The sequence below is a fragment of the Phyllopteryx taeniolatus genome, chromosome 8 (assembly GCF_024500385.1).
Source record: "Phyllopteryx taeniolatus isolate TA_2022b chromosome 8, UOR_Ptae_1.2, whole genome shotgun sequence".
Classification (NCBI taxonomy): Eukaryota; Metazoa; Chordata; class Actinopteri; order Syngnathiformes; family Syngnathidae; genus Phyllopteryx; species Phyllopteryx taeniolatus.
This window is the reverse complement of record NC_084509.1, coordinates 27,600,076-27,611,818: the sequence shown is the minus strand read 5'-3', so window position 1 is coordinate 27,611,818 and position 11,743 is coordinate 27,600,076. Positions and strand designations below refer to the sequence as shown.

Sequence of the window (11,743 nt, the reverse complement as noted above, 5' to 3'; positions counted from 1 at the left end):
CTTTCCTCTGATCGGTCGCCTCCATGTAGAAGAGCCACACGCGTTTGTTTTATTGACAGCGATGGCTCGGGAGCGGAGAGGTAGGCGGAGATCTTCGCTAGTGACGTCGATAAACTCGAGAAATTCCAATAAGCTCATTTCAGGCCTCTCGGCAGGAAAGCGGGGACCATTTGAATTCATATTTCACGTTTACTGAGGCATCATATAACATCCCAAATGCTAGAAAAAGTTGGTTTTGCAAAATACAGGACCTTAAACATCCATAAAACCCAAACTATTGGACCGATTGTCCTATTTTTGGAGAGAAGTTTGCATACATGATATCCACATTTTATTAACCACTGATCACAATTTTTGGACATTGACGTTAAGTGTTCTTGGCAGTCCAGATGTCTCCCGAAAGCCAGATAGCTAGTTTAGCATGTGAGAAAAAACATTCTTAGAATTGTACGCATGTCAATGCAACTTGTACTTGGGAAATCAGGAGAATGTATTTGTAGCCCTCAAGCATTTTTTAGTGCGCGATGGAGGTCAGATAATGTTCGTGTAGCTGCCGTTGCAATTAAAACATGACAAAGCGTACCGAGATGTCTGCGCATTGATTTCGAGGCAGCGACGACAATGTTTCAGATAATGACCTTGTTTCTTTACTTTGTGCACCCCAACTTTCACTGGGAATGAATGAATGATTTTATTTCTTCTCTTCCACCATCTAGAACTTTGTCTTTATGTTCATGTTCAACTTAAGGACATTCATATTTGTTTTATTGTTAGCAGAAGCTTTGAGAACTGTAAAAAGAAAAACGTCAAAACATTGGCACAGCAGGCAGCCGACCGCTAGGTGGCGTCAGTACTGGAAGCTTCTCTTCGTCTGGATGTCATCCAGAATCTGCTGCAGCTCCTCGTCTTCAAAGCGGCCCTCCAAACTAAATTGGACAATAAAAACAGTCAGTGCGATCGTTGTACGGTCAGAACGTTTGAGCTGGAGGTCCGGGCTCACCTGGGGATCAGGGCCTTGGCTTCCTCCGCCGCTTCAGGACACAAGTTGGCCAAACTGGCCAACTCGAACTTGTGGAGCTTTTTCTGTAAGAGGAGGCTGCGGAAAGCGAAACAACACAAATGAGTCAGCTCGACATCCAATCCTGTGGCTATGTGGCCATTTTGGAACATCTGGCGAGCAGAGGTTAACCCCAAATATCAGGCGTGAACCCGCACACAGTTAGAGTGAAAATCCGCGAGTAAATTAATCATTTAAAAAAAAAAAAGTTTACAGACAGAAAGCACTATCACATCGACCCAGTTCCTTGGCACCAAAATAATGTCAGTGATGCTTTTGTCAAAATGGACCTCCTCCACTCGTTTGAATAGGGTTGTCACCAAAGTGACACATTCGTCAAAAGGAAACGCAACTCACTTTGACACAGTTCCTCGACGCCGAAGCGCTACTTTTGCCGAAATGAAGCTCCTCGACTCACTTCTACACAGTTCCTCGGCACCAAGACAATGCCAAAGCGAAACTCATTGAAATATTTAAAAAAGTGAGTTTCTCAGCAAATGACGTTGGAAAGGTTTAAAAACAACAACAACAAAAATGTGCGAATATGCCGGCTTCGCTAATCGGGAACGATTCGGACTCCATAATCACCCCAAAGAGATTTTCAGTGGACTTTTGAGTAAAAATGTGGCGATGAGGGAGTCGGGAAGGGTGAGCCACCTGCGCACGGCCGTAATGGTCTCGCGGTTCTTGAAGCGGCTGAAGCGCACGGTGTAGTTGAGGGTCTTCATGAAGACCTCCGAGAGTTCCTGCTCGTCCTCGGCGCTCTCGTTCTGCTGCTTGCGGTGCTCCAGCAACATGCGCACTTCAGAGTTCAGCAGCGTCTCCGAATTCTCAAACTCTGAAACGCAACAACACGACTCAGTGAGTGCAAATGGACTTTCTGAAGACGTGGGGAATGCTCGTCGACATTCGCGCAACAAACACATCATCGACAGCACGCTGCATTCTCCTCAACTTTCAAATATCACCTCCCTGCCTCGCATTCAGTTTTTTCTTCACTAGTCATCTGGTCCACGTTCATCATTGTGAAACAACACTCTCACCAAAACATTACAAATACCATCAAATCATGTTCAAAGTACAGAAAGGGCCCAGCCCGACTTGAATGACACATTATTTGTAAGAATTCAGTTCAAGTATCTCTTCGGAGACAAACGACTAAAGGAAAACGGTTACGGCGGAAATCCCCAAACAAAAGGGCGCACGCGGGTGGATGGAGACCAGCTGGCGAGAATCGGAATCAGAATCATCTTTATTCGCAACAAAAGGGCACACGCGGGTGGTGGAGACGAGCTGGCGAGAGTCAGCTGGGAGAATCAGAATCAGAATCATCTTCATTTGCCAAGTACGTTCAAAAGCTCAAGCACGGAGAGATATTACGACTACAAATGGAGATCGTGTCGAGTGTGTACTTTGTGCAGGCCTACTATACCTTTGGGAAAGAGCAGCTGCGAGGCATCTTCTTCCACATCGCCCACATGCGCCGCCGAGCCCGCGGACGCCATCCGACAACGGCGACGCGAAGAAGAAGACCGGAAGCCCTCGCTCAATTTCAGCCTTCAAGCAACAATGGCTTCCGCCCCGCTCAAACTGCACTAGCGCCACCAGGTGCCCGGCGGCCACCCCGCGCAGGCCTGCCGAGGATCGTTGCCAAAAGGCCCAGACAATTCAACTTGATTGTTCCTGCACGGACATTTGTTTTGCAGGCGGCTAAAAACATAAAGACACAAGAAAAACGGTCACACGATAAAACCAGGACCATCGTTGTATTTGTATTCATGAATGTTCAAATTCAAATTCAATTGTGTGATGGTTGGAGTTACAAATGAATTTTGCACTGTACACAAACAAATGGGCGACCCCCGCTGACACCGGCAAGGGTCCCAGGCTCCCTCGAGAGGCAATAATCGCTGGCACGTACAATGTCCCCATTATTATACATTATTGTATGTGGTTTATTTAACGCTTTAACAATACAAACATGGCAACAGTCAACTCGCTTTCCATGAGACGTTAACATTACTGCCAAGGGAGCAGTAGCCATACAACCATAAGCACCCCCCAAGCATGTCAACAACATAAAATGACGCCATTAAAGACAAGATATGTTTCGCTTACTGCAGTGGGGAATTCCTTCAGGATGGACGTTCAATAGGAGCTATAGCGTTGGTCTTTTGTTTTTTGATGTAAATTCCAATTAAAAAACCAAAATGAACTTGTTACGGCCCAAGAGCTTTGTACAAAGCTTCTCCTCATTCTTCTTTCGAAGAATGAGAGTCCTAAAGAGGCGGCACTTCTGCCTCCCAGTTGTGAGGTTGCGGGTTCGAATCCCGGCCCTGCCTGTGTGGACTTAGCACGTTCTCCCCGTGCCTGCGTGGCTTTTCTCCGGGCACTCCGCTTTCCTCCTACATCCCAAAAACATGCGTGCTTGGTTGACTAAATTGGCCGTGAGTGCGAATGGTTGCTTGTTTCTATGTGCCCTGCGATTGGCTGGCGACCAGTTCAGGTGTGCCCAGAGTCAGCCGGGATAGGCTCCAGCACGGTACGGAAAATGAATGAATGGATGGAGAATTTTTATGGTCACGCTGATTATTGCTCGTCCATTCTCCACGGGCGCCTGGCTGCGAGTTGAGGTAAGGAGCCTGTCGTGGACGCCGCTTTGATGAAGAAGAAGAATCCCCTTTTATTGTCATGAACATGCATGCATGCACACGAAATTTGTTCTCTGCATTTAACCCATCACAGTGAACACGTTAGTTGAACACACTGGATCTTAACCATTGGGCCATGGCTGCCCAATAAATGATAAAAATAAATATTGCCAGTCTTTTTTATTTTGCTCATAATGTACGGGTGGCACAGTGAACGACGTCTGCCTCCCACTTTTGAGGACCGGGGTTCAATCCCCGGCCCCGCCTGTGTGGAGTTTGCATGTTCTCCCCGTGCCTGGGTGGGTTTTCTCCGGGGCACTCCGGTTTCCTCCGACATCCCAAAAACATGCATGAATTGGAGACTCTATATTGCCCGTAGGTGTTAATGTGAGTGCCAATGGTTGTTTGTTTCTATGCGCCCTGCGATTGGCTGGCAACCAGTTCAGGGTACTGTACCCCGCCTATTGCCCGATGATAGCTGGGATAGGCTCCAGCACGCCCGCGACCCGCGTGAGGAGAAGCAGCTCAGAAAATGGATGGATGGATGGATGTTGTAGGACAATATCCATGTGGCCATGTGGTCATGCAGCATTTGTGCTTTTAGGCGACCCTGATTATTTCTCAGGCATTCTCCGCGGGCACCTGGGTGGCTGTTAGCAGAGGTGGGGGCCTCTGTGCTAGCAGCGGCTACTTTGTCGCCGATTAGGCTCAAGGTGCAAATGTCGTCGTCGCCGCTCCACAAGACGAAGACGAAGACGAAGCTGAAGCTGTCACGTAGCTAGAGTAAGTACTCGACGTGCTTTACGGATTGCACTCTTTTGGACACCCTTTGCCAGTGGCTAGCGCTAGAACTAGCGCTAGCTTAGCTGCAGCACAGAGACGCGAACGACAAACGTCACTTGAGCGTTGGAATTTGCCATGTTCTGCCAAATTGCGGAACGCTATTCATCGCTTCGTTTCACTCTGTATAGAACCACAAGAGAACGCTCTTTGCTTGGGACATATGTTGCTTGGCTTAACTACTAATTGTGACCATAAAATCAGTTCTATATTAGAAATCTTATACTCTTGGCGAAATGGCATATTCACAAATGTCGATAAACTCATCGAAAAATATGTATTTTTAAAAAAATATAGTCAAGCAATATATTAGGTCCATTAGGCAAACTTGATAGATTTCATGTGCTCCGTGTAATGTATTTCTGTAATGAGACTGACTTTTTGCCTGTTTGTATTTCAGCCCGTGTTCTGTTTCTAACTAAAACGTTAAAAAACCAAAACAAAGGCATAAGCGCAGACACTCGTGTTAGCTCGCTGCTACATTCTGCATCATCATCGTCATATGATGATGACTTGTCAAAGGCCGCGCGATCCAACTCTTGACAAAGACGTCCTTTATTTCCTATTGACGCTTCCTCAACACTCGTGACGTCACGGGACCGATTTAAGGCCTCCAAACGCCCCGCGTTACATCACGTGACCGGCGCATTAGGCCGCGCGGCTCCTATGCGACAATTGACGAGCACACGGCACAAATTGTCATCTCTCGTGATTGGTCCGTTTTACTTGCATGTTGTGATGACGTACTCGGCTTTCCCCTCGGGTCCTCAAGCTTTAAAATACAAAACATGGAACAGATTGAAGGCTTCTTTATACGCGCTGACGTCACTGCAGCTATCCTGCACCCAGTTTGCCTTTATGCTTGAGCGCAAGCTACGCGCGCTGTTTTGAAAATGTGCTGCAGTTCTCCTCCAAGTCAGGGGGGTCGCGATGGCCGCTATTGGCCCGGACACCACAGGGTGGCGTTTCCTCCGCATTTTATGGCTAATTCCGGTAGCCGTTTTAACATTCCACTCAGCCACTCATGCATCTGCACCATTGGCACAATTAACATTGTCTACCAGTCACTTTAAACTGCATACATTTGTTGAAGTCTCGGTGCCCTTTGCACAATGGTCATTGCACCGGACTGTTGTTCTATTAGTCATTGAAACTGCTCAAATTGCTAGTGGGCTCTGCATCCTTTAGCACAATTACCAAAAAAAAATAATAATTGTACCGGCATTACCAGATTACTCTCAACCTTTTATTGTTCAGTGACATTTTTTTTTTCCCAGTGTCTTTGTCTCAAAAGTATCTGTCTGTCAATTGACTGTCTGTTGTCGTACAAGAGCGGCTCCAACTAACGGAGACAAATTCCACGTGTGTTTTTGACATACTTGGCAAATAAAGATGATTTTGATTCTGATTCCGGAACAAAGAACAAAGCAACAACAATGGCGTCCGTGGAACAGTGCCTGCAAGAACAAATGGAGCTAGATGACCAGATGCAAAATCGATCAAGATGGGGGCGGCGTACGTGGTATGTGCGGCTGAGTAGCTGAGTATGTCATCACAGCATGTGACTAAAATGGACCAATCACAAGAAATGATCTCAGTTTGAGCCATGTGCGCCTCAAGTGTCGCATAGGGGCAGCGCAACGCGTCGGCCACGTGATGCAATGCAGGCACGGGAGTAGGAAGAAGAGCGGCTGTGCCAGGTGTGCAAATATGTGCATCTTTATGAACAATTACAAAGATGCACAAATATCAGCGAACTACTGGCGTGAAGTTTCTGCGGTGGTAAGTTTAGAGGTGTTGGTGGAAAAATGGCCATGAAAATGGCCATGAAATGCAGAGGAAACTCCACCCTGTGGTGTCGTAGCCAATAGCAGCTGCAGCGACGCCCCCGACTTGGAGAACTGCAGCACATTTTCAAAACAGTACAAAGCCAAACAGCGACGTCGGCGCTGTCGCTGCCCACGCGAGTATAAAGAAGCCTTTAGAGTGGAGCGCGACTTGTGTAGTAGCGCGGACCCCCGCTATTCACGGGAGATGGGGATTGGCACTACTGAGAATAGCGTAAATCTGCGAATAATTGGCGCTCATTATATTTGCCCTTAAAGATAACAATTCAGAAACCTTTATTTGCCAAGTATGTCAAAAACACACAAGGAATTTGTCTCCCGTAGCTGGAGCCGCTGCAGGACAACAACAGACAGCCATTTGACAGAAAATACTTTTGAGACATAAAAACACAGTACGAAGAGTCACTGAGCAATGAAAGGTTACCAGTAATGTGGTAATGCCGAACCATTTTAAAAATTTTATTTATTTTTTTATAATTGTGCAAATGATGCACAGTTTAGAGCAGTTTGACATGACTAATAGAGCAATAATCTGGTGCAGTGACCATTGTGTGAATGGCGCAGAGATTTAAAGTGACTCGTGGTGCGATGATCTGGAACCGTGTCAATTGTGCAAATTGGAGATACTTCTCAAGCACATGAGTGGCCAGTATTGGTCAACAACAGATACGCAAAAGTGCAGTGTGGCGAGACTACTACAGTGAGTGCATGAATAATGGATAATTATGGATCTCCGGTCCATAATATCAAAGGTTGAGAGAATCTGGAGAAATCACTGCATGTAAGCGGCAATGCCGGAAACCAACATTGAATGCCCGTGACCTTCGATCCCTCAGGCGGCACTGCATCAAAAACCGACATCAATGTGTAAAGGATATCACCACATGGGCTCAGGAACACTTTAGAAAACCAATGTCAGTAAATGCAGTTCGGCGCTACATCCGTAAGTGCAATTTGCAATTCTACTAGGCAAAGCAAAAGCCATTTATCAACAACACCCAGAAACGCCGCCGGCTTCTCTGGGCCCGAGCTCATCTAAGATGGACTGACGCAAAGTGGAAAAGTGTTCTGTGGTCCGACGAGTCCACATTTCAAATTGTTTTTGGAAATTATGGACGCCGTTTCCTCCGGGCCAAAGAAGAAAACAACCATCCGAACTGTTATGGACGCAAAGTTCAAAAGCCAGCATCTGTGATGGTATGGGGCTCTGTTAGTGCCAATGGCATGGGTAATTTACACATCTGTGAGGGCACCATTAATGTTGAAAGGTACATACAGGTTTTGGAGAAACATATGCTGCCATCCAAGCAACGTCATTTTCATGGACGCCCCTGCTTATTTCACCAAGACAATGCCAAACCACATTCTGCACGTGTTACAATAGCGTGGCTTCGTAGTAAAAGAGTGCGGGTACGAGACTGGCCTGCCTGCAGTCCAGACCTGTCTCCCATTGAAAATGGAGACCCCGGACTGTTGAACAGCTGAAGCTGTACATCAAGCAAGAATGGGAAAGAATTCCACCTACAAAGCTTAAAAAATTAGTGTCCTCAGTTCCCAAATGTTTATTGAATGTTGTTCAAAGAAAAGGTAACACAGTGGTAAACGTGTTGCAGCCATAAAATTGTAAGTTAATGATTATTTGCTAAAAAACAATAGTTTATCAGTTTGAACATTAAATATCTTGTCTTTGTAGTGTATTTAATTAAATATAGGTTGAACATGGTTTGCAAATCATCGTATTCTGTTTTTATTTGTTTAACACAACATCCCAACTTCATTGGAATTGGGCTTGTACATACAGTAATTATGTGTATCTAATTTTTGTGACATTTTGGTAAAATGTGCCTTCGCTCCATAAAGGTTGGAAATCACTGAGCTAAGCGCTGTTGTTGTTGACGTACACATTGCAGGCAAGGAGTGCCCACGGAGGCCGACGCCGGCGACTCACCGATGACGAAACGTTGACGTGGCGCCTTGTTCTTCTCGCTTCTCCCGCGCACGCAAATGCACGGTGGACTGGAGAAATGTAAGCGCCCCGTCCGTTCGTGAGGTCCTGCCGGCCGGGCGGTCGTGGTACCAACCCGTGTGTTGTGATCCCGTGTTTCAGGGGGCTCCGGATCCGCCAACTGCCCCACACCCGCAGAGTTGGACGCTTTTGCTGAGAAAGTCGGCGGTCGCCCGCTCAGCATCGCCGTCGATTCCAACAGCGTCAACGTCCCGCAGAGGAAGCAGGTTCGCCGCACCACCGCCTACTCCACCGGCCACCGACAGCCACCCAATCCCGCACCCGTTCGACTGGGCGGCAGCCTTTTGGCCGTCCTCCCCGGGCCCGCTAGACAATTGCTCTCGAGCTGCAACCGCTACCTCCACAGAGCCGCCATGAACCGGTACGCCGCCCACAAGGAGGTGCCTTTTCAGCTGACTGAGGCCGCCCCCTCGCGCCAATCCCACGGGCTGCTGCCTGCGCAGCAGAGACTCGCTCACAACCCGCAACAGCATCACGGCGTGGCGCCACCGGATGTCGCTCACATGCACATGCTCAAGCATCAGACGCCGCCCGCACCTCACAGCCTACTGGGCGCCGCCCCGCCGCACCTGTGCCGCATGTCGGAAGCAAGTCTGCAATTACACGGCCAGAGGCTCGCTGGCTCGCAGATCCTCCCCCAGGCCCTCGGCGCTGTGTCCAGCGGTCTTCATCCAGCGCACCCCCAGGCCCCGGGCACCGTACCCTGCGGCTTCCAGTCCCAGACTCCGGGAGCCATGTCCGGTGGCCTCCAGCAGGCTCCTCCGGGGGCTTACGGACCCCGCAAGCTCCCAGACTCTGATGCGCCTCCGAATGTAACTGTATCTACCTCCACCATCCCGCTGTCCATGGCCGCCAGCTTGCAACACCGGGGGGGCGACCTGAGCAGCATCGTGCACCAAATCAATCAACTATGTCAGGCCCGCGCCGGGGTGGGCACCACCTCCGTCTGCGAGGGCCAGATCGCCAATCCCAGCCCCATCAGCCGGAACCTGCTCATCAACGCCAGCTCCAGGGTGTCCGCGCCGGGGCTGGGCTCCGGGGCCAGCTGCCCTGCGGCTGGACCGCCCGACAAACCCCCGGCGCTGCCCCCTGCCGCCGCTATCCAATCGCAGCTCTGTCCGTCAGTTGCTAACGGCGTTGCCGCTTTCCCCGCGAATGCCGTCCATGTTCGCCAGCAGCGTGTCTGGACCCAACATCAGCTGAGCCACCTGCAGCTGCCCCCCGAGGGGTTGCCCCCCTGCAAGAACCCCCGCTCGGACCCGCCGGCGGAGTGCACCTTTCCCGCCCGGACCTTCAGCTACCTCTGCAAGCTGGCCCAAGCGGACCCGCCCGGTCCGCTGTCCCCCGTCCCCCCCCCTGGGGCTTACGCCGACAGAAATTATGTGCACCCGCCGTGGGGCAGAACCGAGGTCCTGGAGGGCTTCCAGGCGGGCCGCGTCATAGGAGGAAAGTACCGACCGGGCAAAGAAAGTCTTCCCGGACGTTCTGAGACGGTGTACGACGTGGACTTCCTGGGGCCACGGGACTTTGTGATGGGGGGCTTTCGGGAGCCCGACGTGGACTCGATGGAGAGGTCGGCCGCGGGTCCGCCTCAGGACACCGGTCGCGCTCTTCATCCCGCATACTGATAAACGCACGAGCGGTCACCGGGCGGACGTTTTCTCAGGTCTTGTGTGCATGCGTGTGCCACATCAAGTGGAAAATTTGAACTTTGGATGTTTTTAGAGAGCGCAAACGTTTGTCGTCAGCACTCAGAAGCGCAAATGTCGCGTTGTGATGGACTCGTGATGTCTGACAGCTGCCATCTTGCTGCAAGGGTGATAAATACTTGAAGGGCGGCCATCTTGGACATTCCGATTCATCGCGGTGCAGTGGGCGGAGTCTCACACTGACAGCTGGACATTTGATCGGTCAGGTTCAAGCTGCTTGTAATGTGACTGTGCGTGTCTGCTGAGGTCATGTGACAGGAAACGCGTCGCAATATCCTGTTCTGCTTTGGTGAGTTCAAAATAGTTTTGTCGGCACCTTAGCTTTAGCGGCTCTTTTGTCGAGGCCACTCGCGCCTTGCTAACGAGTTCCAGATTTCGACTTCCTGCCGTAGCATGTTGGCCGAGCCTTTCCGTGGATGCACATGATTTCTGTAAGTGTGTTTTTTCAAGGTAAGACATTTGCAAACAATCAACATGTTCTGACAGATGTTATGCACCGAACCAGAAACGAATCATCAATTTGTCAATTTGAAATAATGTCCTGATTTGTAATAGTGATGGAAATAAAAAAATGTTTGAATCCAATTCTTCATTTAATCCAAATAATGATTGACAGATGATTATTAGAATCATTATTTGCAGTCCTAACGGGGACATGCTGAACGATGCCAAATAAACTTTTTGTCTGTTGACGAATATTTGTGTGTCCCATCAAGTAAGAAATGAGACAACTGAGTCAATGTTGACTTATCCCGACTATTTCTGAAAGTGCGTCTGTGAGTGAGACGTTGATCCTTAGACTTGGCGATCGCATCACGTCATTGTGTGAGTTTCATCCATTAAACCACACGCGTCTAACTCATGGCTGGTGCTCTTGTTTGGTGTCGACACGGATTTGGTTTGTGACATCACCCGTTACACCGAGTTGAAACTATTGTAAAGTTTATATAACCTGGTCGGGTTAAAACAGAACAAATGAAAAAACTGTGGAAATGAAAGGCAAACCGTTTACATCATTAAATAATGATCACAAAACAGTCCTGGCTGGTCAATCGGCTACACGCCGATTTATATTCTGTGAAAGTTACCTTGAGTGCGTGTCTGCAGCCTGGCGACCGCGGTTTGATCCGTTGACATGCAACTTCATGACTTGTGACATTTGTCATTTTCTGCTCATCTCATTGCAACGAGAACTTAATTGAAATATGCTGCTGGTCCTGTAATTAATAAAGCTGTGCACAATTGGGCAGTTGCTGCGCTGTAAGACCGCTAAGTTCCCGCCCCCCACACAACACAGGATTAGCTAGCCGAGCCGACGCAAAAGACACGTTTAACGAAACTGGGAAATACGGGCTTCTCGGCCGATGCTCGTCTGACGTGAGCGACCGCCTTCCTAAGGCAGACGTGGGTGCTGCGTACGTTTGCCAAGTGGGGAGTCGTTCGCTAATGACGCGGCACTCCTCGAGCCCCGTCTGCCGCTCCGCAAACGCTTGGGTCGTCAATGCGCGGTGAAACGCTCGATACACACTCTGAAACTCTTCATATTCAGTCCACGTCTGTGACCCCGAATATGCCTGTGAGGATTGTTATGTTGTCTGTGAGCGTGTGTTGCG

General features: G+C 49.2%; 2 protein-coding genes across 2 annotated transcripts; one reads left to right on the top strand and one right to left on the bottom strand.

Annotated features, from left to right (window-relative positions):
* Positions 1-677: 677 nt before the first annotated feature.
* polr2d (RNA polymerase II subunit D) lies at positions 678-2,644 on the bottom strand. The gene is made up of 4 exons (XM_061781486.1): positions 2,490-2,644; positions 1,715-1,895; positions 1,001-1,096; positions 678-926 (listed from the first exon to the last, which is right to left on the bottom strand). The coding sequence occupies exons 1-4, from the start codon at positions 2,560-2,562 to the stop codon at positions 848-850; spliced, it is 429 nt and encodes a 142-aa protein (XP_061637470.1). The 5' UTR covers positions 2,563-2,644; the 3' UTR covers positions 678-847.
* Positions 2,645-4,171: 1,527 nt separating this feature from the next.
* LOC133482003 (protein FAM222B-like) lies at positions 4,172-10,715 on the top strand. The gene is made up of 3 exons (XM_061781485.1): positions 4,172-4,491; positions 8,306-8,421; positions 8,503-10,715. Exons 2-3 carry the CDS (start codon positions 8,400-8,402, stop codon positions 10,047-10,049), a joined length of 1,569 nt encoding a protein of 522 aa, XP_061637469.1. The 5' UTR covers positions 4,172-4,491; positions 8,306-8,399; the 3' UTR covers positions 10,050-10,715.
* Positions 10,716-11,743: the final 1,028 nt, after the last annotated feature.

Excerpts from the sequence above, each read along its gene's own strand:
- polr2d (XM_061781486.1), bottom strand. The coding sequence starts at position 2,562 with ATGGCGTCCGCGGGCTCGGCGGCGCATGTGGGCGATGTGGAAGAAGAT. Across the intron at positions 1,896-2,489 it reads GCAGCTGCTCTTTCCCAAAG|AGTTTGAGAATTCGGAGACG; the intron begins GTATAGTAGGCC and ends GTTGCGTTTCAG. Across the intron at positions 1,097-1,714 it reads ACCATTACGGCCGTGCGCAG|CCTCCTCTTACAGAAAAAGC; the intron begins GTGGCTCACCCT and ends CGCTTTCCGCAG.
- LOC133482003 (XM_061781485.1), top strand. The coding sequence starts at position 8,400 with ATGCACGGTGGACTGGAGAAAT. Across the intron at positions 8,422-8,502 it reads GCACGGTGGACTGGAGAAAT|GGGGCTCCGGATCCGCCAAC; the intron begins GTAAGCGCCCCG and ends CCCGTGTTTCAG.